This window comes from Muscardinus avellanarius (genome assembly GCF_963383645.1).
Source record: "Muscardinus avellanarius genome assembly, chromosome: 11".
Classification (NCBI taxonomy): Eukaryota; Metazoa; Chordata; class Mammalia; order Rodentia; family Gliridae; genus Muscardinus; species Muscardinus avellanarius.
Window position 1 is genome coordinate 99,985,092 of NC_137797.1, and position 26,106 is coordinate 100,011,197.

General features: G+C 49.5%; 1 protein-coding gene across 8 annotated transcripts; it reads left to right on the top strand.

Annotated features, from left to right (window-relative positions):
• Positions 1-477: 477 nt before the first annotated feature.
• On the top strand, positions 478-16,644 carry PEX5 (peroxisomal biogenesis factor 5; the record flags this gene model as incomplete). Of its 8 annotated transcripts, none has more annotated exons than XM_080705687.1 (15): positions 478-627; positions 940-975; positions 1,563-1,695; positions 1,901-2,032; positions 9,029-9,134; positions 9,560-9,650; positions 9,949-10,059; positions 10,299-10,391; positions 10,719-10,838; positions 14,429-14,572; positions 14,688-14,758; positions 15,083-15,295; positions 15,826-15,991; positions 16,169-16,326; positions 16,443-16,644. In XM_080705687.1, the coding sequence occupies 15 exons, from the start codon at positions 481-483 to the stop codon at positions 16,642-16,644; spliced, it is 1,923 nt and encodes a 640-aa protein (XP_080561813.1). The 8 variants fall into 8 exon arrangements, with proteins under 8 accessions (XP_080561813.1, XP_080561806.1, XP_080561807.1 ...); XM_080705680.1 differs by having other exon boundaries at positions 481-663; XM_080705681.1 differs by having other exon boundaries at positions 481-627; positions 14,438-14,572.
• Between the last annotated feature and the right edge of the window lie 9,462 nt (positions 16,645-26,106).

Genomic DNA, 26,106 nt, shown 5'->3' on the forward strand with positions numbered 1-26,106 from the left:
TTAGACAGCTTCCGCCCGGCGCCGGCCTCAGCGCGGCGTCGCGGCCCCTTTAAGCCTGGCCCCGCCCCCGCCCCGCCCCGCCCCGCCCCTCCCCATCCCCCGTCCGCTCCAGGTGCCCGCGGGTCGTGCGGCGGGGCGGCGGTGAGCGCGGGGCCGGGCTGCGGGCCCGTCGGGGGCGCCCTCCCTGCGGTGGCCGCGGGGTCCCGGGGGCGGGGCTGGGTGGTCGGCGGCGCGGGAGGGGTGGGCCGGGGTCGGTGGAGCGGGGAGGGCCCGGGTGATTTAGGGGCCCAGGCGGCCCGCATCTCCCCGGGGGCTGCGAGACAGCTCACGGGGCCCCAGGGGCCGGCGGCTCGCCCTGGGTGGGACAGACGTCTGTCCGTCCCTCTGCCCCCGACACCCGCCGAGCGGTGGGCTGGGGAAGGGGCCAGCTGTGGGCCTCGGTTGCAGGCCCTCTCTGCCCATCAGGAGCCGGCGGTCACCATGGCAATGCGGGAGCTGGTGGAGGCCGAATGCGGGGGTGCCAACCCGCTCATGAAGCTGGCGGGCCACTTCACCCAGGACAAGGCCCTTCGGCAGGAGGGACTGAGGCCCGGCCCCTGGCCCCCGGGAGCCCCGGCCGCGGACGCGGTGAGTGCCCTGAAGTGGGAAGCGGGTGCTGGGCGGGCGTGGAGGGGTCCGACGTTCACCTTAGGATAACTGCCTCCTCTCCTGTGGCCAGTAATACCTGTTACCACTTAATGACCCTGGACCAAGCACTGCAGGTCTTTATATAGATGAGGGCAACCACTTTATAGACGAAGAAACTGAGGCCCAGCCAAGGTTTGTGTGTGCCTGAGGTCATAGAAATGGTAGGGCTAGGACTGACCCCACGGCGTTTGACCTGAGCGCCTGTGGACTTCACCTCTCTTTCATATAGCTGCCCTTTCTTCTCTGTCTTAGGTCTCCAAGCCTTTGGGAGCAGCCTCCGAAGATGAGGTAAATACACTTGTCCCTCTTCTGTTCCATGATCTTGTCCATTGTGATTTTTTTAACCTTTAAATATAATCCACTCATATTTCTTTCTTTCCTTCTTTCTTTCTTTCTTTTTTTTTTTTTTTTTTTTTTTTGGTGGTACTGGGGGTGGAACCCAGAGGCTGGAACCCAGAACTCTGGGCTATACTCCCAGACCTATTTTATAATTTATGTAGAAACAGGGTCTCACTAAGCAGCTGAGGCTGGCTTCGAACCCGTGCGATCCTCCTTTCTCAGCCTCCCAAGCGCGGGGATTACAAGCGTGCGCCCCCACGCCCGGCTCTAATTCACTCATATTTCAATCTTTGGATTCTTCTGATCAAATAATACATGCCCACTAGTATTCTCCTTGTCCCTCCCGTTTTTGTAGTCTTTGCGTTGTTTCCAAAGTTATGGGAAGAACAGTTTCTCTTTCTTTATAAGACTCTAGTTTTTGTTTCTCTTTACTAATATCTGATATGGCATCACCACCCAATGGGTCCCATCTCTTTCTGGGGCTTCTTGGGGCTTCTTGATCCAAAGGGCTCATTCCTCCTCCTGTCATGTGACAGCTGGTGGCTGAATTCCTGCAAGACCAGAATGCACCCCTTGTATCCCGGGCCCCTCAGACCTTCAAGATGGATGACCTCCTGGCAGAGATGCAGGAGATCGAACAGTCGAACTTCCGCCAGGCTCCTCAGAGAGGTGGGCCCAGATGCTGGAGAGGGAGATGGCTGTTTTCTGTGTAAGCAGGGCGTGTGTGGGGGGTCCATGTTCAGATGCTGCTGACCTGAGGTTCAGAAGAAACTGAAGGAACCGTGGTTCATTTCATGCACTAGAGTTCCTTCGGCATGATGGAATGATATTATTTATTTTCTCCTTTCTTAGTGTTCTCTGTCTCTCTTTTAAGCCCCTGGTGTGGCAGACTTGGCCTTGTCTGAGAACTGGGCCCAGGAGTTTCTTGCGGCCGGAGACGCCGTAGATGTAACTCAGGACTATAATGAGACCGACTGGTCCCAGGAATTCATTGCTGAAGTTACAGGTGAGGTTTGTCATGGGAAAATCTCTAATGGTTCTTGCAGGGCAATGAAAATTCTACACTGTCTTCCTGATTCTTTTTAGGATAGAAGGTGATGTGGATTGCTCAAGACTTTTCTGGCCTCTTGACTCATTTTTATAGGATACTGGACAATAGGGAATTGAAACTTATATTAAACGAAGTTCTGGATTTGAACCAAGAGCTTTTGGTAGAGGGAGAATGAAGAGTTAAGTCCACCTCTTTCTTCTCTGGAACTCTATCACTATAGTTTAGAGAAGGAGCCAGAGGTTGGATGGATGGTGGTGTTGCCCAGGAGGAGAGAAATAGTTACCCCAGCGCTGGGATTCTGACATTAAGTCATCGTGAACAGAATTATGGCCTTGCCGGGTTGTTGTGAAGTTGAAAGGCCTGAAGTACAGGAGTCCCTCTGTATTTGTGGGTTTCAATCAATCAACTGTGGATTGAAAATGTATGGGAAAAAAAGTTGCGCCTACATGAAACATGTACAGACTTCTTCCCCCTCTCATCAGTCCCTCAACAATACAGTATAACAGTGATTTCCATTGTATTGGGTATTGTAGGTAACCTAGGGATGACCTAATGAAGTATACGGGAGGCCAGATGTGGTGTGCACCTGTTTTCCTAGTACTTGGGAAGCTGAGACAGAAGGATCACAGGTTTGAGGCCAGCCTCAGAAACTTAGTGAGACTTGTTTCAAAACTAAATAAAGTAGAACTGGGGGTGTAGCTAAGAGGTAGAATGTCCCTGGGTACAACCCCTGTCCCCCCTCTTCCCTCAAATATGAGTGTATATGTATATATGTATACATGTATAATAACTACATTTATTTTATTTATTTATTATTATTTATTTATTATTTATTTTTGTGGGTCAGGGGCATTCAACCTCCGAGCTACACCCCCTGTCCTATTTTTTATTCTTTATTTTGAAACCGGGTCTCACTGAGTTGCAAAGGGCCTCACTAAGTAGCTGAGGCTTGTCCTCGAACCGTGATCTTCCAGTCTCAGCCTCCCAAATGCTGGGATTACAAACATACGCTACCACGCTCAGGTTAATAACTACATTTACTTATTGTGTTCTAAACTTTGTGTTGTTTTCCATGTATTTAATGCCCATGAGGACCCTAAATTTTAGCTACAGTTTTTTAATCCTACTTTATAGATAAGAGGATTGCGGTTTAGAGGTAAGGCGCCTTGCTCAGAGGACACCGTGTGTAGGTGGTAGTGTGGGGTCTGACTTGGAGTGTGTGTGGCCACAGGCCCCGCAGGTTGAGCTGTGCCCCCGCCAGCCCCGCAGCCCGGGCTCTCCCTTCTTGTGGCTGTAGAGAAGAATCCTCAGGGCTGTCCTCTCAGCCCTCTGCTGAGGAGCGATGAGGCAGGACAGTCTCTCCAGCTTCCCTCTCCCTGAGGGCTGACCAGGAGAGGCGCTGGCCGCCCACTGCAAAGAGTAAACAGGAGATACAAGTGGGGAACGTTAGGAGGATTCTAGGCGCTCAGGGAGGTCACGTCTTCATAGTTCCTAATTTTTTCTTTGTTGTTTAATGGGACCTAAGGAGTTTCACCATTTAAATTCCCCTAAAGATAGGGCTTTCTCTTTACGAACGATAAACCCTGTTGATCTAACAACTAAAACTTAGCTCTAGCCGAAGCTGCCGGTCTCTTTTGTTAAGACCCCCTTTCCCATGCACACGCTGCCGTGGAGGTAGCATGACGGCTCTTGTGTTCACGCACAGTGCCAAGCACTTCGTGTTCACACTGTATTCATTTTGTGTTTATATGCCACTTATAAGTAGGTATCTTTCACTTTTTTTTTTTCCTTAGTGCTGGGGTTTCAACCCAGGGGATTGAGCGTGTTAAGCACATCTCTGCCACTGCGCAACATCTCTAGCCCCTGTGATCAGAAAATGTTAATGTTTTGTAGATCTGGAAAAGTTAAGTACTTTGTTCAAAATTAAACAGAGATGGTGTTCATAGTCGGGTCTCTGGCTCTAGGCTCCATTTTTTTTTTTTTTTTTTTTTTTTTTTGTTCTGAGGATTGAGCCTAGGGGCATACCTCTAGGCTATACCCCATCCCCTTTTTATTTTTTAATTTTCTTTTTTATTTTGTGGTACTAGGGGTGGAACCCAAGGGCATTCTACCTCTTGAGTTGCACTCTAAGCCCCATTTTAGTCTTTATTTTGAAACAGTATCTCACTAAGTTGCAGAAGCTTCACTATGTTGCTGAGGCTGGCTGCTGACCTGCGATCCTCTGATCCTCCGAACCTCAGGTCTCAGCCGCCCAAGTACTGGAATTACAAGTGTGTGCCACCATGCCCGGTTTTATTTTCTTCTTTGAAACAGGGTTTTCTAGGTTGCTGAAAGTTTCACTACCCTGTGAGGCAGTCTTCGAACCTGCATGCCTCCTGTCTAAGCCTCCCAAGTATTGGGATTATAAGCATGTTCCACTCTGCCTGGCTCAGGCTTCATTAATTGATTGATTGGTTCACTGAGGTAGAGGGCGTTGAACCCAGGGGCATTCTACCTCTGAGCTACACCCCTGGTCCTTTTTATTTTTTGGGAAATGATCTTACTAGGTTGCTGAGAGTCTTGCTACATTATTGAGGCTATGAACCTATGATCCTCCTGTGTCAGCCCCCAAGTACTAGGATTACAGGTGTGCACCACCATGCCCCAGGTAGTATGTGTGTGTGTGTATGTATGTATGTATTTTTTTTTTTTTGCGGTACTAAGGATGGAACCCAGGGGCATTCTACCTCTGAGCTACATCCCCAGCCCTATTTTTTATTTTTTATTTTGAAACAGGGTCTCATTGAGTTGCAAAGGGCCTCACTAAGTAGCTGAGGCTGTCTGCAGACCATGATCCTTCTATCTCAGCCTCCCAAATGCTGGGATTACAAGCGGGCGCCACCATGCCCAGCGTGGCTCCATATTTTTGGTAACTGTTATATTAAAATCGAGAATCTTGTAGAATTGTCTCCAGTTAAATCTGAGCTGTAGCCAAAACCTCTACTAGATAGAAACTTTGAGGTTTTCACACAAACCTTAGATTTACGAGCTCTCTATTAGCACAGATAGACTTCTGTTGTACCGTGTGGGCATCGGTTATTTTCAGTAATTTGAAAATTATTCCCATGATGAGCATTGAGAGAGGTGAGGTTCTGGTGGTGTTGTTCCAGGTACCTGCATTGTTAGTAACTAGTGACATCTTCCTTAACCTATGAGTGAGAGACAGCTTTAGAAAAACATGCCGGACCTGTCTCACCTGTTAAGCCCTCTTTGGAGATCTCTTCTGTTTTGTAAAACTTCTTGGAGCTGTGCCTGCCTTGGACATGGGAAGCTGGGAGGGAAAGTTCAGCTGTTTGGAATCTGCCTTTCAAAAATGTCTCTAGTTGGGTGCAGTGGATCACGTCTGTAGTCTTAGTACTTGGGAGGCCGAGCCAAGAGGATTGCAGGTTGGAGGCCAGCCTCAGCGACTTAAGGAGCCCCTTGGTAACTTAGCGAGATCCTGTTTCCAAATTAAAACATAAATAAATAAAAAGGGCTGGGATGGGGCCTAGCTTGAAGGTAGAAAGCTCCTGGGTTCAATCCCCCAGTACAACTAAAAAAAAATTGTGTTCCAGTAGTATATTGATTTTTGAATGTAGTAGGTCTTTGGTAGTAAATGATTAACTTGAGTTATGGGAGAAAGAGCTAAAGGAAATTGATTTTCTAGGAACTAATTTATTATCTTTCTCATAGCATTTGTGGCTGATATTATTATATCAGTTACAGGGGTATATTGCTTTATGGGTGCATAGATTTTGAGACGAGAAGTTCGTGTGTGTGTGTGTGTGTATTTTGTGGTACTGTGGATTGAGCCCGGGCCTTCTGCCTCTGAGCGGCACCCCCACCCTTTTTATTATTTATTATGAAACAGGGTCTCACTAGGTTGCTGAGCGGCTCGTGAAGTTGCTGAGGCCGTTCTCCAACCTGTGATCTCCCTGTCGCAGCCTCCCTGCGGGCTGGTGCCACCAGGCCTGGCCTCTTTAAATTCTTATTATCTTTAAAAATCCTCATTCTTAGGATTTTAGAATCAAGCCTTTAAAGTTCAGTTTCTTTTTTATCATAGTTTTTGGCTCCGAGTTTTTGATTTTGAGCTTGGAGTAGGTGAGCCCAGACGGAGTGACCATAGAGTGAGACATTGTATGGGGTGGACGTTGCGGTTAGATGTTTCGGTCATTGGTCCTAACTCGACTGTCCGTGCAACCTAGGACGGTCTCTTCCCTTTCTTTGGCCTTCAGGGGCTCAGTTTCAGACAGACCAAATAGATCTGATTTTCCGTAATAGTTTCTCAAAGATTGTGAGGGCCAGCTGTGATTCTTCGGGTTATTTTATTTGACGCCTTTTTGGGATGGAGCAGGTTCTTAGTGCCTGAAAATTCTGAGTCTTATGGCAAATAAATTCGAGCAAATGTCAAATGATAGCAACTGAGGACGCCTCTCCTCACCCCTGGGTTTCTTTTCCCAGTCTGCCTCACTCTGTTGTGAAGTCTGCTGTATTTTTCCGTTGCTTCTGGTCACTGAGGAGCGTTTCCCAGAGAAGTTCCGGTGCACTTGAGGCGCACTTGTGACCACAGGACACACGTCTGTGCCGTCACTTGAGACTAGGGCGGCTGGAGAGCAGGAGGAAGTGCTAGTTATTTTTTAGTTACTTTTCAACAGAGTGGGACTACGGAATGGGAGGTGTTATCACGTCTGTGACGTAGTAAGCATCTCGTCTTTGATCTCCACACTTGAGCTGGCAGCCTAACTGGGCAAAGGAAAGAGAAATGTTGCTCGTAGGAGCTCGAGGGCGGGATCCAGGTGTGGGTGCTGGTAGTTAGTTCTTAAAATTTAGAGAGGGGGCCTATGACCAAAAATCAGTTGTCAGCCATGTTGTTATTCTTCTTATATTAGTTATATGTTGCTTATTTGTAGTGAGGTGTGCATATATTCTGAGACTTTAGATCCTTTTTTTTTCTTTCAGAGATCAACATGACCTTCTCAGATTTTGAAATTGTTGAAATTATTCAGGCAAGGTCTCAGTGAAAGCAGAAGGGAAAGTTTTGTTGGACATTAATACTGAGGGGACGAATCTGCCTTCTCAGGGTCAGAAGCAGTGACAGGTCTTCAGACGGGGAGCAGTGGACGATGGTTCCGGCATCTGGTTTATAGATGCAGACACTGAGGAGGAGGCGCGCGCCCGGCCCACGCCTTCTCTGAGTTCACTCACTCTGTGAGCCCCAGTCTGTCCTGCTGCTTTTATTCTTGGCCCAGGAGAGTAGGACAAAGTCCTGGGGTTGAGAAACCGTCCAGCACCGTCACTCAACTTGTTTATTCTGATATTGCCGCGGTGCCCTTTGCCTCTAGAGCCTCTGAGATCATTTCTAGAATTTGACTTCGAAATACGAACTCTTAGCCAGGCGTGGTGGCACACGCTTGTCATCCCAGCATTCGGGAGGCTGAGACCAGAGGATCGCGGTTCACGGACAGCCTCAGCTACTTAGGCCCTCCGCAGCTCAGTGAGACTGTGTTCCAAAATAAAGAATAAAAAATAGGGCTGGGGGTGCAGCTCGGAGGTAGAATGCCCCTGGGTTCCATCCCCAGTACTGCAAAAAAAAAAAAAAAAAAAAAAAAAAAAAAATCAGAAGTGACAAAAGCTGGAGCCGTGTGTTTACCTGTGGGGACAGGGAAGAGGGGGCCCGAGGAGCCGCCAGCCTCTGTGATCCCCTGGGTGGGGTCCAGTACAGTGTGTGCATACACAGAAATTAACTGTTGTACATCTGTCCTTCACGCTTGTATGTTATGTCTCAATTAAAAAGTGAAAAGGCAGATGTCGAGTGGGAGGGGCAGGCAGCGGTCTCCCCTTGTAGCCAGCCTGCTTCTCAGAGCCTCGTGTGGGCTTGTTACGCCGAAACGCGGCTTCTCTTTGGGGGTGGTGTGAGCGGGGAGAACAGGCTGGGAGTTTGGCTGAGGCCGGGGAGCTCTGTTCTTTTTTTTTTTTGGTGGTACTGGGGTTCCCGGAAGCCTTTCTACCTCCAGGCTACACTCCCAGACCTATTTTTACATTTTTATTTGGAAACAGGGTCTCCTAAGCCAGCGCTCGCGGCTGGCTTCGAACCTGCGCGATCCTCCTGTCTCAGCCTCCCAAGCGCGGGGATTACAAGCGTGCGCCACCACGCCCGGCCTCTGTTCTCCTTTAGCTCCTTACTGGCCCCGATTGCCGCGGGGAAAGGGGGGAGTCCCTTGCTTGCTATTTCTTATGGAGGTCTCCTGTGCTTCAAGAGAAAGGTGTGTGTGTGTGTGTGTGTGTGTGTGTGCGCGCGCACCTGCCTTGTACTTGGAGATTAAACCCAGGAGTGTTTTTACCTCTGAGCTACACCCTCAGTCCTATTTTATTTATTTTATTTTGAAGCAGGGTCTCACTAAGTTGCTGAGGTTGACCTTGAACCTCCGGTCTGAGCCTCCCAAGTAGTGGGTTACAAGTGTGTGCCACTACGCCTAACAAAAGTTTGGTTCTTCTGTGTGTGTGTGGTTCTGGCCATCGAACCCGGGCCATACCCCTAGCCTGACTTTCTTTTTTATTTGAAAACAGGGTCTCGCTAGGTTGATGAGCCTCAGTATTGCCGAGGCTGTCCTCGCGCTTGCGATGCTCCCGTCTCAGCCTCCCAAGGACGGGGATTACAGGCGTGCTCTACCGCGTCAGGCCGGCGTGGTTCTTAGTTCTCTCCGGAGCCGCCTCGTTTGGTCTCCAGGTTCCAGCCCCCGGGCCTGGGCTGGCATTCGGGCAGGATGCTGAAGGTGCAGGAGTGTTGTCTTTTGACCGGGGGCCTCTGAGGGCGTCCGCAGGCCTTGTCTGCTTTGGCTTGGCTCAGAGGACTGGTCGAGTCCGTGGCTGCCTCCCTGTCCCTGATCCTACGCTGAGCCCTGCGTGATTTCCCCAACTGCGTGCTCCTTGCAGACCCCTTGTCTGTGTCCCCTGCCCGCTGGGCCGAGGAGTATCTGGAGCAGTCTGAGGAGAAGCTGTGGCTGGGAGAGCCCGAGGGGACGACTGCGGCCGACCGCTGGTGAGTGCGCCGGGTGTGCGGCGGGGATGGGCTGGGGGGGGCGCTTCCCCAGCCGCCTCCACCGTGTGCCCCAGTCGCCCAGGCCCCTCTCTTCTCCGTTCCTTGTTTCCATACGCATTATCAGCCCTGTGAATTTGAATCTCAGTCACAGGCAAGAACCCCACGATCACACCAGGAGCTCACCATTTACCTGTGCGCCCGGTGCCCTTTCTAATTTTGATCCGGCTCCTCTCTGCAGAGCTGGGCCGGGGAAGGGACAGGTAGAAAGGCGTGGCGAGTTCTTCCCACTCCTGCGCAGAGGTCCGTCTTTAACACGTTGGAGGTGGCGCCCGTGTTTCCCCCCAGAGGACCCGCACGCGCCGTGGGCCGGGCCTGGGGAGGCCGGGGCTGACTGGTGGCGGAGTGACTTGTCCTCGTCCGCTCAGGTACGATGAGTACCATCCTGAGGAGGACCTGAAGCACACGGCCAGTGACTTTGTGGCCAAGGTGGACGACCCCAAGTTAGCCAACTCCGAGGTGAGCCGCTTCCCAGAGCTTCCCAGAGCTGTGCTTGCGCGGCTGACTGGGTAGGAGTCCGGCCCCCCTCCCCCACTTGGAGGAGAGGGAGGTGAGGTGCCTGCCAGCGCTCTCCCCCTCGATGTTATCCTGCTCGCCTTCTCAGATCCGCAGGGGCAGGGAGCTCTTTCTGCTGCTCCCCTCAGGGCCTTCAGCTTGTCTTTCTGTAGCTGGGGATGGCCGGGGGGCCGAGCGCAGGTCTTCTTGGGCATGGTTGAGAGCGCACCCCTGGACGTCTATGTGTGTCTCTGTGCCGCAGTTCCTGAAATTCGTGCGGCAGATTGGCGAGGGCCAGGTGTCCCTGGAGTCCGTGGCGGGGTCGGGCCGAGCTCAGGCAGAACAGTGGGCAGCAGAGTTTATGCAGCAGCAGGTAGGACGCCGTCACTTCCCAGGCCCACGTCGGCACCAGCGCTGGTTCAGTGCTGAGCGGTCCCAGGTGGGGAAGGAGGCCTTCCCGGCTTGTCTCCATAGCATCCCGGTCCCGAGTGGGCGGGCGGAGACTCTGAGCGCGTTCTCAGCGTGCCCAGGCTGGTGGTGTCTAGAGGGTTTTGAGTGCGTGTTCGCTGGCCGAGAGCTGGTGGTGGCACTGGCCATCTTTCGTCGTCACAGGGCACGTCAGAAGCCTGGGTCGACCAGTTCACAAGACCAGCAAACACGTCCACTCTCGATGTGGAGTTTGAACGAGCCAAGTCAGCCATAGAGGTGAGAGCAGGCGCTGGGCACTGGGGTGGGCGCCCCGGGAGCAGGAGCCCGCGGAGGCTGGTGTATCGCCACGAAGGTCCGTGGACCAGCGGTGTCAGAATCGCACGGGGTGGGGTGGGTATTTTTAAAAGGGCACGCTTCCTGACAGCAGACTACTGCGTCGGGAGCTGAGGTTAGGCAGGATCTACATTTTGAAAGGTCTTCAGATGATGCCCTACCACCGTGAATTTAGGAACCGCGGTCCTGGGGAATGCATCCTGGACGAGGGCAGGACGGGAGGGTGGCATGAAGGCGCTCCTCTCTCTACCTGCCTTCCCTTCCTTACAGTCTGATGTGGATTTCTGGGACAAGTTGCAGGCAGAGCTGGAGGAGATGGCGAAACGGGATGCGGAGGCCCACCCCTGGCTTTCTGACTACGACGACCTCACGACGTCGTCTTATGATAAGGTAGGAACCTCTGGCTTCTAGGCTCCAGGACTTCCATCTTTGATGATTTTTCTCTTAATCCTGAATTTGAAGAGGATTCACATTGAAATACTTATTTCCTCGAGTCCCTTTTCATGAAAAGGAGTCTGAATCCTATCTTTGCCCCTGCTCTCAGTACTGAATATTCTTTTGATCTAAAGGTTAATGAGATGCCTCTTGTCCAATAGTGACGACACAGGGACATAAGACCTACGGGTCAAGAGCACAGCACAAGTTCTGCTTTGCAGGTGGGACCGGGAACAGTGTCATTTTTGTACTGAGGATGGAACCCAGGGGCATTCTACCTCCGAGCTACACTCCCAGACCTTTGATAGTTTTTGATTTTTTAAAAATTTTTTATTTTTGTGGAACTGGGGATGGAACCCAAGGACATTCTACCTCCGAGCTACACTCCCAGACCTTTGATAGTTTTAGATTTTTAAAATTTTTTTATTTTTGTGGAACAGGCCTGAGGGTATAGCTGGGAAGATGCCCTCGTTATCCACTTACAAGTGGCATTTTACACATTTCAGATGAAAATGTCCATGCTTTTTTTTTTTTTTTTTTTTTGCAGTATGGGGTATGGGGGATGGAACCTAGGGGCACTCTACCTCCGAGTTACACACCCAGCCCTATTTTTTTATTCTTTATTTTGAAGCAGGGCCTCACTGAATTGCGAGTGGCCTACGTAGCTGAGGCTGGTCTTGAGCCATGTTTCTGAAAACTGCACACCTATTGTTCATTTCTGTGATCAGCATCTCTTCAGCATTTGCTTTTATCATATTTACTATATGCTGGGCAGCACACATTTCAAACGTCAAAGCTTAAAAGCATAATTCAGTTTTTAGATTCTTCTTTTTTTTTTTTGACATGGGGGTAGAACCCAGGAGCCTTCTATCTCTGGGCTATACTCCCAACCCTATTTAATTTTTATTTGGAAACAGGTCCTTACTAAATTGCTGAAAGCCTCACTAAGTTGTGGGACTGACTTTGAACTTGTGATCTTCCTGTCTCAGCCTCCCAAGCGCTGGGATCACAGGCGTGTACCACCGTGCACGGTTAGGGTTTTAGATTCTTGAACCCTTTCAGTAGTTTTGGTACCTTGAGATATTGCAAAATTAAATGAGAAACACTTTCATACATGTTCCACACAGAATGCTGTCTATGCTTTAATATTCACTGATAGTGAATAATTCAGAGTGTGCCTGGCTTTAAGCTATAATATCGAATTATATGTTAATAATACTTTAAAAAGTGTGGATCTGACTCTTGATTGCAAATAAACTTGTGGACCTCTTTAAGTGGACTATTTGCTTTTTAATTGATAGCCCTTAAATTTTCAGAGGCAACTCACAGCAGTGGCCCTTACACACTGTCATCACACGAGGGAAGTTTCGGTGACGGAGGCCTGTCCTTTCAGTGATCCCATTTCTGCAGCACGGTCCTTGCAATTGCTCTATTTTCCTTTTCAACAAGTGATTTGCCACCGGTGACCAAGAGCGGTTAGAACTTGTTGGAATGCGCTCGAGTTTCTGTTTCTTCGCCAGTCTGATAATAGCAATGAAAAAGCACCTCATGTCTTTATAATATGCAGTTTCACTCTAATTGGTCCTGAAACGACTACGTTTTAAGCTATGTTTAAAAAGCCCCTGCCATGTATTTTGCTTCTTGTTTTCATTTTGGTATACTATTTTGCGATGATAGTAACTATTTTTTTTTTTTTTTCTGGGTCTGGGGCTGGAACCCAGGGGCATTCTACTTCCGAGCTACACCCCCAGCCCTACTTTTTATTCTTTATTTTGAAATAGGGTCTCTCTGAGTTGCAAAGGGTCTGGCTAAGTAGCCAAGGCTGTCCTTGAACCGAGGTTCCCCTGTCTCAGCCTCTCGAATGCTGGGATTACAAGCGTGCGCCACCACGCCCGGCCTGATAGTAACTATTTACTCCCTGGAATGGTGGTTTCATTTACTCAGCCCAGTCGTACAGCTTACTAGTGACGCCCTTGTTACCTTCCTACCCCTACTTAGCATAGATACCAGTGGACCAAGTGCTGTGAGTAACATCAGGACCTTCCTCGAATGAGAAAGCTCGGCTTAGAGGGAGCAGTGTCCTACAGAAAGTCTCTGCCACCCAGACCCAGGGGCCCAGCTTTCACTTACTGTTTAGATACAGTTTCTATTTAGATACAGAGTTATCTATTTAGATACAGATTCATGATTCACTAAGAATGCGACATGGAAATAAATTTTCAACTCTTGTTGGAACACTTGAAATAATGTTTTGCTTGAACATTGAATAATGTTTCACATTACTGGAGGATGATAAGAAATGTCCTTTCCTTTCTTCATACTTCATTGGTACATTGTGATTATACACCACAGTGAGATTCAAAGTGACGCACCAGGGATGTGTGTATGTATAATGTATTTCTTTGTTGAAGAGCTAAGGAGAGTTCATCTTCTTACTGTAATAAGCAGTTCCTGTTAACAAATGTAGTCCAAGACAGACAGACGTGATGCATACTTGTAATCCTAGTCCTGGGGCTGACACAGTAGGATGACAGGTTCATGCATGGCCTTAGTAAGTAGTGAGACTCTCGCTGCAACTTAGCTAGACCCTCTTTCAAATAATAAATAAATAAATAAAATAGGCTGGGGTTGTAGTGGAAAGGTAGAATACTACTATTGCTGGGCGTGGAGGCGCACGCTTGTAATTCCTGTGCTTGGGAGGCTGAGACAGGAGGATCGTGCAGGTTCGAAGAGACCCTGTCTCCAAATAAAATATAAAATAGGTCTGGGAGTGTAGCCCGGAGGTAGAAGGCCCCTGGGTTCCATCCCCACTATCACCAAAAAAAAAAAGAAAAAAGTAGAACACTACTGGGTTCCGTCCCCAGCACTGCGCATGTGCACACACAAAACAGGTTTTGCTTACTTCAGCTGACTAGACATTTTGCTGCAGAATTGTTAAGGTGATTGTGCTCTGAAACCCTGCTGGGTGCTATATAATACACAGTGTGTGCATATCATTTTTCTTTTTTTTTTTTAAGATTTAAAGAAGTTTATTAGAAAGATAGAAATACAGAAAATAGAAATACAGCCCCATGCCAGAGTGGCATGGAGGGGTGACTAGAATGAATACACCCCATTTTTCTAAACTAAAAAAAATAAAACCCTGAATCTTATACACACACACACACACACACACACACACACACACACACACACACACACACGGTGGAGGAGAAAGAAGAGAGAGGGTGGCGGGGAGGAAGAAATATATTCTGTCCATTGTTGAGAGCCAAAGGTCTGGAAATACAGATCCATGAAGACCCCCCAAAATAAGCTCATTCCCAGGATGGGAGGAGGTGTGGACCTGTGTGACGCTGAGTGGTTTTCCTGTAGACACGGGAGAGCTTTATGGCAGCAGCTGCCAGCACGCACGTCAGATGCTAGTGTGGAAGCCCCAGCGCCTCCACTTCTGTCTTGGTTGTCTTCCTCCCTCTGCTGCTCCCTCTCACCCCTCCCTCCCTCCCTCCCTCCCTCCCTCCCTCCCTCCCTCCCTCCCTCCCTCGCAGGGCTACCAGTTTGAGGAGGAGAACCCTATGCGCGACCACCCTCAGCCTTTTGAGGAGGGGCTCCGGCGGCTGCAGGAGGGGGACCTGCCCAACGCGGTCCTGCTCTTCGAGGTGGCCGTGCAGCGGGACCCGAAGCACATGGAGGTGGGTGGCCCGTCGTCCTGCTGCGTCCTCCCGGGGGGGTGCGGAGGGGTCGGGGCTGAGGGCCGGGGCAGGCGGCTGCAGGGACGATGGATGGGGTCTGTCACCTTCCCTCTAGGCTTGGCAGTACCTGGGCACCACCCAGGCTGAGAACGAGCAGGAGCTCCTGGCCATCAGCGCCCTGCGGAGGTGAGTGGCGAAGGCGGTCGGGGGGCGCCGGGCTCTGCAGGGTCTTCAGACGGTGGGCCAGAGCCAGGGCCTCGGCTCCTTGGCCTCTCACAGTTTCTCACGATGAGACCCAGAGGTTTGCAGTGAGTTGGAGAGAGCTGGTCTTTTCCTTTGTTGGTTTTGGTTTTTATTTGTGGGATCCTGGGTGTTTCGTTGGCCGCTAAAACGTTCCCTTCCTCGGAACAGAAACTTGGTTACCAACTCACATGCCGAGGGTTCCCCTGTCTCCATCCGAGGGGCGGGGAGGTGAGGCCGGCGTGACTTGGGGCTCGTCTGCCCACACAGGTGTCTGGAGCTAAAGCCGGATAACCGGACGGCACTGATGGCGCTGGCCGTAAGCTTCACCAACGAGTCCCTGCAGCGACAGGCCTGCGAGACCCTGCGAGACTGGCTGCGCTACACGCCGGCCTACGCCCACCTGGTGGCGCCCAGCGAAGAGGGCGCTGGCGGGGCAGGGCTGGGCCCCAGCAAGCGTGTCTTGGGGTCTCTGTTGTCTGAGTGAGTGTGCTGGTTCCCCGGGCTCGGGGGGGTGTGGTCTTGATTTGGAAGTTTTGATGGATTGAGACCCAAGGGCCTGGGATTGGGCAGGGCAACCCAGGACCGACTTGAGGAGGTCTGCTTTCTACTGAGCGGTGCTGGGAGGAAACAGAAAAACAGGCTTCGAAGTTGGAGTTTGGGAGTAGGGGGAGGACTTGACACATGGATGACTTGAGGATATGTTGGCTTTTTTTTTTTTTTGTGGTACTGGAGATGGAACCCAGGGGCATTTGGCCTCCAAGCTATACCCCCAGCCCTATTTTTTATCCTTTATTTTGAAACTGGGTCTCACTGAGTTGCGAAGGGCCTCACTAAGTAGCTGAGGCTGGCCGCGAACCACCATCCTCCTGTTCAGGCTCCCGAATGCTGGGATTACAAGTGTGCACCACCATACCCGGCTGATATGTTGACATTTTAAGGAGCCATTTGCGGGTAGGAATGGAGACGTCTCCATTTACCTGCTGCTTGTGTGTTTTTCCCTCCTCATCCAGCTCCCTGTTTCTTGAAGTAAAGGAGCTCTTCCTGGCCGCCGTGCGCCTGGACCCTTCGTCCATCGACGCTGACGTGCAGTGTGGCTTGGGCGTCCTCTTCAACCTGAGCGGGGAGTACGACAAGGCTGTGGACTGCTTCACAGCTGCCCTGAGTGTCCGGCCTGATGTGAGCCTTGGGGAGGAGTGGAGGGCCGGCCCTGCACCTTGCTGTCGCTGGCTTGTGCTGGGCGGCACGCTCCGGGGGCTGGCAGGATGGCCTTGGCAGGGCTGCGAAGCAGGGGAGGAGTGGGCAGACTGATGGCAGCTGAGCTCCTGTCTCAGCCCTTCCGCATCCCTTTCTCAGGACTATTTGCTGTGGAATAAGCTGGGGGCCACCCTGGCCAACGGGAACCAGAGTGAAGAAGCGGTGGCCGCCTACCGCCGGGCCCTGGAGCTGCAGCCGGGCTACATCCGGTCTCGCTACAACCTGGGCATTAGCTGCATCAACCTGGGGGCCCACCGGTGAGCGCCCGCCGCCCGCCACTGTGGCCCTCGCTGCTCCTCAGCCTGCTGCTTGGCTGCCGGCCCCAGCGAGCCAGCTGACCTGCTCACAGCTCTCCCCGTCTTCTCCCCTGCAGGGAGGCCGTGGAACACTTTCTGGAGGCCCTGAACATGCAGAGGAAGAGCCGGGGCCCTCGGGGTGAGGGGGGCGCCATGTCCGAGAACATCTGGAGCACCCTGCGCTTGGCTCTGTCCATGTTGGGCCAGAGCGATGCGTACGGGGCGGCCGACGCCCGGGATCTGCCTGCCCTCCTCGCCATGTTCGGCCTGGCCCAGTGACAGTGGGACGGGCTGTCCTGCGAGTGTCTGCTGGGAGGGCCCCCGCTCTGGATGACTCCCTCTCCCGCAGTGGGCCTGCCAAGGGGGCGGGCTGATGGCCACGCGCGCAGCCTCCCGGGAGCTGCCTCGGCGCGGGGGTGGGGGCCCAGGCTATAGCCCTACGTAATTGTAGGCCCGTGAGCTGTCGTCCGAGGCCCTTGATAATTGAGGGGCTGCGTGTCCAGCCACGGATCTCTCTGCTCATCACGCCCTTTCTTGGTGCTGCTTTTTGGGTAGGACCCAACGATAGAGGGTGACTGTTGTCACCACTACCGTTCTGAAAGGTCCACCACGTTTCTAGTTTTGTTTTTTTTTGCCCCACTTGTGCTGGGAGTTGGCGATCGTGCAGTTTCCTTGGGCAGTCATGTAGGAGATTCTTGGGCTGTGCAGCCGTAGCCTTGCCTGGGACGGCGGTGTTAAGAGCTGCATGTTGGATTGAGATGTCGGCATGGCCCGCAGAGCTGAGTTTTGGCGGGTGCTCGTGGTTTGGCCGTGCGTGGTCTCTCCTGGCTGTGACTTGTGCCCTGCAACGGCCTCATCATGGCTTGTCCGGAGCGGCCGGGCGGCTGCAGTATGTGGGAGTGGGCAGGGGGAGGCCTGGAGGAGACCAGGTGGGGTCAGATCAAGGGCTCTGCCCTGGGCCTTTCCTGGAGGACAGGGGCGCGGGGAGCGCATCAGTCCCTCCTCTCAGGAAGATCTGTGAGTGGGAGCTGAGCTAACCTTTGTAGAAAGTTGGTTTGGAAATTGCAGTCCTGCCAAATTCCTAACAAAGAAGGGGTTCACTGTTACCATGAGCCTTTGCTGTACTTTTGAAATGTTTCCAGGGAGGCTGTTGAGAAGCCCTTCCCTCCGTTGCCTCCACGCTGCGACGGTCGAGGGAAGCCGCGGGCACAGCGTGGATTCTCCGCGTCCCTGGCACGGGGAGATGCACTAACCCCAGAGGTGACCGCTGAGCCTCGCGCCTTGTCTCCAGTAGCTAATGGTCAGAGAGAATTTTTTTTAAACTACCGCGATCCCAAGGTTCCATCCTGAAATTTATTTTTCTTTGTATGAATATGTGTAAATGATTTAAAAATAAAACTGTAAAATATTTGTATGAAGAATAAATGGAGCTGGTGTGGGCACGAGTTCTGTGCTGGTCATGAAGCTGGGTGGCAGGACGTGGTTGATGGTACTGGGGATGGAATCCAGGGGCATTCTACCTCTGTGTAACACCCCCAGCCCCTATTTTTTAATTCTTTCTTTTGAAACAGTCTCACTGAGCTGCAAAGGGCCTAAGTAGCTGAGGCTGGTCATGAACTGCGATCTTCCTGTCTCAGCCTCCCAAATGCTGGGATTACAAGCGTGCGCCACCACGCGGGCTCCATCTGTTCTTTGAAGGCCGCGTGCCTCTGGGCTCGGCTCTCGTCCTGCTGTTTGCTTTATGGGGCGCCCTGGCTGCCCTCGTGCGCCGTGGCTGTAACCACTGTGAATGCAGGTCACAGTCCAGCCTCCTTCCACTCCAGGTCTTGGATGCATGCCATGCTGTGTTCTGTCCCCCACAAGGTCACCCCGGGAATATTCTCCCCAAATTCTCATGATGAGTATTAATGGAGACACATGAAGAGAAAACTGAATGAGTCTGCACTCTTCCTCCTCACCCTCAGAATGCTCCTCGGCCACCGGTCCTGCACTGTCTCCTCCACACGCTCAGAGGTCTCCTCCTCTCTGCCCTTTGTTATTTATTACCATTGCTTAGGGGCTCGCCATCTTGGGAAGCTTTTTTTTTTTTTTTTTTTGCGGGTCTGGAGATGGAACCCAGGGGCATTTGACCTCCGAGCTACACCCCTGCCCTATTTTTTGTTCTTTATTTTGAAACAGGGCCTCACTAAGTAGCTGAGGCTGTCCGAGAACCGCGGTCCTCTGGTCTCAGCCTCCCGAATGCTGGGAGCACAAGTGTGCGCCACCACGCCCGGCTTTCTTTCTTTTTCTTTTTCTCTCTCACATTCACCCTTGACTCCTCATCACCGGAGCTCATGCTCTTAGATATTTTATGTGCCCTTTTAGCTCTGACTTCTCAGCACTGTGCATGACATTCAGAATTTTTTTTTTTTTTTTAATGGTAACTGGGGATAGAACCCAGGGGTTTTCTACCTCCGGGCCACACTCCCAGACCTATTTTCAATTTTATTTGGAAACGGTCTCACCAAGTTGCTGAGAGCCTCACTAAGTAGCTGAGGCCGGCTTCGAACCTGCGTGATCCTCCTGTCTCAGCCCCCCAAGCGCGGGGGATTACAAGCACATGCCACCACGCCCGGCTGACATTCAGAAATTTAACCAGTGCCTGCTGAATGGACTTAATGCATACTGCAACTGTGGTTTAAAAAAATCAGGAAATATCAAAGGAGCCCATCCCTTTGTGGGGATGATGTTTTGATCTTCCATCAGAGAAAAAGAAATAAAAGTGTTTTTTGATTTTTAAAAAGAATTTATTGGTGCACTGTAGCCATCCATCTTAATGGAGCACAAGATGGCAGAGGCGTCCATGCACACAGCCCTCATCCAGCCCTTCCCCAATTCCCGCCCCATCCCCTCCCCTCCCTCCCTCCTCGTGTTGGCTTAGTGAACGGCTTTGATATGTCTGTGAATGTACATCATGTACCTCCGGGACTTTCCCCCTCCCCCTCCCATCCCCTCCCTTACGTCGCCTTATTGCTCATCTATGGCTTCTCCTTCATCTAGAGCTCCTCCTAGGGCCCATTTTCTCCCTAGCCTCCGCATGTTAGGGAGAGCATCCGATGGAAATGAAATTCTTGGACGCCATGCCCTTCCCTAAGGGAAAGTGTCCTGAGACCAAGATCCAGGACAGACAGGTGCTTTTCTAGAAGGCTCTGCCAAAGGAGAGCACACTTAAAGACACACCGTCCTTCAGAATAAAGCCTTAGAATAGCCAGAAAGCCCGCTCAGCCAGTCTCCTCGCAAAAGGGAGAGCGCAGCGCCTGGGGGGAGTGCCCCGTGCAGAGGCTCCGCAGCGCCCACGCTCGGGGTCAGCAGTTGGAGGAGGGACCGCCTTAGGCGGGTGGTCAGCGGTTGCCGTGACCACCACGGGCACCGTGGGGTGAGCGGCTTTCTGGTGCCTGGGTGCCGGATCTTTGTCGGCCCTGCTTTTGTTTGACAGGACTGGAAGAAGTGTATCAGAGAAGAACTCAGGCAGGGCTGTGACCAATTGATAAGACAATCAGAAGAGGGCACACCACACACACACACACACACACGTGCACCCGAAACACAGAAGGGAATTCTTTTCTTGTGTGTCTGGTACTGGGAATGGAACCAAGGGCATTCTACCTTTGAGCTATACCCCAGCCTTATTTTTTATCCTGTATTTTTTTTTTTTTTTTTTTTTTTTTGGTGTGTGGCAGTACTGGGGATGTAACCCAAGGGCATTCTACCTCTGAGCTCTGTATGCCCCAGCCCTATTTTTTATTCTTTATTTTGAAACAGGGTCTCATTGAGTTGCAAAGGGCCTCACTAAGTATCTGAGGCTGTCCGCGAACCGTGATCCTCCTGTCTCAGCCTCCCAAGTACTGGGATTACAAGTGTGAGCCACCATGCCCAGCTTTTAAAATTCTGTATTTTGAAATAGGGTCTCACTAGGTTGTGAGGGCCTCACTAAGTTGCTGAGCCTGGATGTGAACCTCCGATCCTCCTGTCTCAGCCTCCCAAGTACTCGGATTACAAGCACCACCATGCCTAGTTTCTCATTACAGAATTTTCAAAAACAAAACATAAATGCTGGCAAAGCCCCAGAGGGGCTTCATGATCATAAATATTCAAGGCTTTGTGGAGGTCCGTAAAGCCCCGAGCTTACCGTGATAGACGGGAAGATTAGCCAGTTGCTGTGCGCGCCTACAATCCTGGTACTCCAGAGGCTGAGACAGGAGGACGGCAGGCTCAAGGCCTCAGCAAGCTAGTGAGACCCTGTTTCAAAAGAAAATAATGAAAAGGGCTGGGGATGTAGCTTGAAGGTGGAACGCCCCTGGGATCCATCCCCAGTACAGCAGCAGCAGCAGCAAGATAGGTGATAAGATTGGAGTGGGAACCAGGGGACCTTGACCATAGGAAACTTCTTAGGCCATAGTGCTCCTGAGCGTGAGAAAGGTGGGCAGCTAACGAAGGCACTGGACAAAACTGGGGTCGGCCACCAGTGGAGAACCACGACCCCTGACCCAGTGCAAGATCTGGGCCATTAATTAATTAATTCGTGGTACCGGGGATAGAACCCAGGGGCATTCTACCTCCAAGCTACATCCCCAGCCCTTTTCATTATTTTCTTTTGAAACAGGGTCTCACTAACTTGCTGAGGCTGGGGATTACAAGCACACGCCACCACGCCCGGCTGACATTCAGAAATTTAACCAGTGCCTGCTGAATGGACTTAATGCATACTGCAACTGTGGTTTAAAAAAAATCAGGAAATATCAAAGGAGCCCATCCCTTTGTGGGGATGATGTTTTGATCTTCCATCAGAGAAGAAGAAATAAAAGAAATAGTCCCAGCCCTATTTTTAATTTTTAAAAAAAATTTTTTGAGACAGGGTCTCACTGAGTTGCAGAGGGCCTCACTAAGTAGCTGAGGCTGTTCATGAACCACTATCCTCCTGTCTCAGCCTCCCGAAAGCTGGGATTACAAGCGTGTGCCACCATGCCTGGCTGGGTCAGTTATTGACTGAAGGGGAGGGGAGATCTCTTTGAAAAGAAGCCCGTGATACCATGGGCATATTCAGTAATACTCTTCAGATCCTCCATAAAGGGCCCCGTGGCCACATACCAGAGTAACCGAGGAGGTCACTAAACCTAAAGGTTACTAAAATGCGGCATGACCTTGCTTGACGAGCAGGAGCCTGCAGAAAATGGAGCCCTGGCCCAAGTCCCCACAGTGTGGTTGATTCTTCCAAACTTTAGCGTTTCTAGACTAATACAGTTAGTTATTATAACTAAAAGTGTCACTCCCTCCAGTTTCCCAAACTGGAAATCTTGGTTCCCAACTCTCCCTCCCTCAGTCCCACATCCCATCAGTTGCTAAAATTATAACTGAACTTTAAAAATTCATTTTATTTTTTGGAGCCCTGGGGATTGAAGCCAGGGATCTTCTTTCTCTGAGCTACAGCCCCAGCCCTATTTAATTTAATTTAATTTTGAGACAGGGCCTCACTAAATTGCTGAGGTTGCCAGCAAACCTTCCATCTTCATGTCTCCGCCTCTCAAGTTACTGGGATTATAGGAGTGCGCCACCATGCCCGGATAAAATTCATTGTTTAAAATTGTTATTTAAAATTGTAAACTGAGCATAGTGGCACACGCTTGTAATCCCAGCATTCAGGAGACTGAGACAGGAGGATTGCAGTTCAAGGACAGCCTCAGCTACTCAGTGAGGCCCTCCACAACTCAGTGAGACCCTGTTTCAAAATAAAGAATAAAATAAAATAGGGCTGGGGGTATCGTTCAGAGGTGGAATGCCACTGGTTCCATCCCATACTGCAAAAAAGAAAAATAAAAAAGCCGGGCGTGGTGGCGTATGCTTGTAATCCCCACGCTTGGGAGGCGGAGACAGGAGGATTGTGCTGGTTCAAAGCCAGCCTTGCTGGTTTAAGAGACCCTGTTTCCAAATTAAAAAAAAAAGATATAAAATAGGTCTAGGAGTGTAGCCCAGAGGTAGAAGGGTTTGCAGGAACCCCAGTACCATAAAAAAAAAATTGTTATGTAAAGCCAGGTGTGGTGGTACAGTGGTACAGTCTTATAATCCCAGTACTTAGGAGGCTGAGGCTGGAGGATCACAGGTGTGCGGCCAGCCTCAGCAAGCAGTCTTCAATCAAGCGAGGCCCTGTTTCAAAAAAAAAAAAAAAAATAGGGCTGGGGATTTAACTCAGAGGTAGAATACCCCTGGGTTCGATCCCCAGTATCACACACACACACACACACACACACACACACACACACACACACACACGTCATTATGCAGCATTTGCCACATTTAACCTACACATATAATTTATGTAAATACGTAATTTATTAAGCACAGTAGTGACACTAATTCCTTTCAAGAAGAATGTTTCGGTAATGACGGTGAACAGGAGCACTGCCAGTCACACCGGAACTCCGCTTTCCCTATTTTCTCTCTGCCTTTTCATTAGAAGCAGTCACTACCCTGCTTTTTGTAAAACACTTAAGTTATACGTAAACACTTCTCTATGCAATCATTTCCTTGAGTTTTCTAAACACGTACCATTCGGTCTTCTCCTAGGATTTGCTCTTATTCACTTGACATTCTGTTTCAGAGACTTATTTATATTTTAGTACATGGCTGCGTTTCAAAGTATACCACAAAGTGTTTGCCGTTCTGTTGATTAACGCTTGTTTCTATTTTTGGCTCTAAAGAGCAAACCAGTTGCTGTGAGTATACTTGTACCTGTTTCCTGATGCACATGTAAAGAGATTTTGGGGTATTGGCCAAAGAATGCAATTGTTGGGTAGGGTGCATGCCAATTGGTTATGTGCCAAGGGATGGCATTGCGAAGGTTCATAAGGTTTGGCTGAATTGTTTTCAATGTGAGTGTAGCAATGCCGTCCCCACAGTCAGAGAGTAAGAATTCCCATTGTACAGCCAGGCGTGGTGGCGCACGCTTGTAATCCCCGCGCTTGGGAGGCTGGGATGGGAGGATCGCGCAGGTTCAAAGCCAGCCTCAGCTACTTAGTGAGGCTCTCAGCAACTTAGTGAGACCCTGTTTGCAAATGAAATAACATTAAAAAGTATTCCCATTGTTCTATATCACTTAGCACCATTGGACTCAGTCTGCTCTCTGACTTGGTACTGGTTGACATACTAAATGTTTCATTTTGGTGACTTTGAAATGGTATTTTTTTTTTTTTTTGGTGATTTAACTTTTCTCCAATTAATAAAGAGACTGAGGATGCTTCCACATTTATTGGCCATGTATATTTTCCCTTCTGTGAAGAGTTTCCTTTATGGCTATTGCCTGCTTTCCCATTGGGTTATCTCTTAATTACTAATTTTTAGATTTATGTATGTGTGTATATTTTATATATAATTATAAAATTATAATTATAAATTTAATTATAATTAATTATTAATTAATTTAAATTAATTATAAAATGTAATTATAAAATTATATATGTATATATAATTTTTGTTTTGGCGGTACTGGGGTTCCTTGAAGCCCTTCTACCTCCGGGCTACACTCCCAGACCTATTTTATAATTTTTTATTTGGAAACAGGGTCTCTTAAGCCAGCGCGGCTGGCTCCAAACCCGTGCGATCCTCCTGTCTCTGCCTCCTGAGCGCGGGGATTATAAGTGTGCGCCACCACGCCCGGCTTATATATGTATTTAAAATTCTTTAACTAGTGTATTGTAGTCTCACATCATCATGTAGTTCATGGCGATAGTGACATACATGCCTGTATTTTGGATATTAACTCCTATGTATATGTCGAATACCTACGTTCCTTTATTCGAGCCAATGAATCAGAGAAGCAAGCTTTTTATATAGAAGCATGTATTTCTATAAGAAGAAAAATGTTGGCGCATGCAACCTTGTGCTACCAGCAGATGGCGCCAAAGGACCTTCGACACAGCCAACAGGTTTGCTACTTATGTAGGACAGAAGAAATAAATAGGTAGAAAGGAAGCAGAAAAGAGAAATAAAATATAGCTTATTAATATCGGAATATTTTCCCAAAACATGTCCTCTTTTCCAAGCCTCTCTTTCCCAGATTCTTGGGGAATCTGTCAATTTTGTTTTATTTATTTATTTATTTTTTTGTGGTACTAAGTGGAACCCAGGGGCCTTCACTCCCAGACCTGTTTTATATTTTATTTGGAAACAGGGTCTCACTAAGTAGCTGAGGCTATCTTTGAACCTGCGCGATCCTCCTGTCTCAGCCTCCCAAGGACTGGGAAAATCTGTCAATCTAAAAATTAGCAAAACAAGCCGGGCGCGGTGGCGCACGCTTGTAAACCCGGTCCTTGGGAGGCTGAGACAGGAGGATCGCAGGTTCACGGCCAGCCTTAGCTACTCAGTGAGGCTCTCTGTAACTCAATGAGACTCTGTTTCAAAATAAAGAATAAAAAATCGGGCTCGGGGTGTCGCTTGGGGGTAGAATGCCCCTGGGTTCCATCCCAGTAACACACAAAAAGTAAAAACAAAACAAAACAAAAAACAACAAAAACCACCCTATAATTGCCCTTTGCACTAATAAGACAGATACGATACTTTGAGAAATCTATCTTTTATGGGACCTCAAAGCTTATTTATTGATCAGATAACAGACACCACTGTTGGCTGGAGGGTCCTGAGGATGACCAGATCACCAGAAACTTTCTTGTGATCGTCGGACTGTGGTCATCCTCATTTACCTTTCCATACCCAGCCATCACCAAGTTTCCTTTACAAGAAGAACTATGAACCCCTAAAGGTGCCTGTCTCACATTCGAGGTGGCCCGCATTCTCCCTTGAACGTGTATTTCTTGTTTTCCTAAATAAATCTCTATGTGTCTGACTGATGCGTGCCGAAGCTCTTTTGTATCACGTAAGCCAAGGACTCTGCCGATCCTGGGATGAGGAATCAACTCTTCTCCCATGACACTACCATCTCTATGCATAATCTACTTTTCCCTTCACGTTTTAAAAATTGAGATGAAGCTGGTCGTGGTGGTGTACACTTGTAATCCCAGCATTTGGGAGGCTGAGACAGAAGGGTTGCAGTTCAAGGACAGCCTCAGCTACTTAGTGAGGCCTTTCGCAACTCAGTGAGACCCTGTTTCAAAATAAAGAATACAAAATAGGGCTGGGGTGTAGCTCAGAGGTAGAATGCCCCTGGGTTCCATCCCTAGTACTGCAAAAATAAACAAATAAATAAATTGGGATGAAGTCTTCCTGTTCTGCCCAGGGTGGTCTCAACTTCCTAGGCAATTTTCCCACCTTAGCCTCTCCAGTCCTGGGACTACAGGTGCACACCACCATGTCCTCCTCCATTTCTAATCGCTAAGGGCTTCGTGTATGGGTTGTGGTTAACAACGAACTCAGGAGTCAGATCGCCTAGCTTTACAGTACCACGTGGACTTGCTAGTTGGGTGACCTGAGAGGAGTTACTTAACTTGCTTTTCCTCTTTGTAGCGTAGGAACATTAATACAAATCCTACCTCCTAGGGATGTTGTTAAGATTAGAGACAAGAAGAGTTCTTAGAATGTAATGATTTTTCAAAATGTTAGCTATTACTTGCTGAACACATCCCCCAGTGCCCATCCATATATATATATATATAATTATATATATAAAATTATATATAAAATTATATATAAAATTATATATATGTAAAATTATATATATAAAAATTATATATATAAAATTATATATATATATAT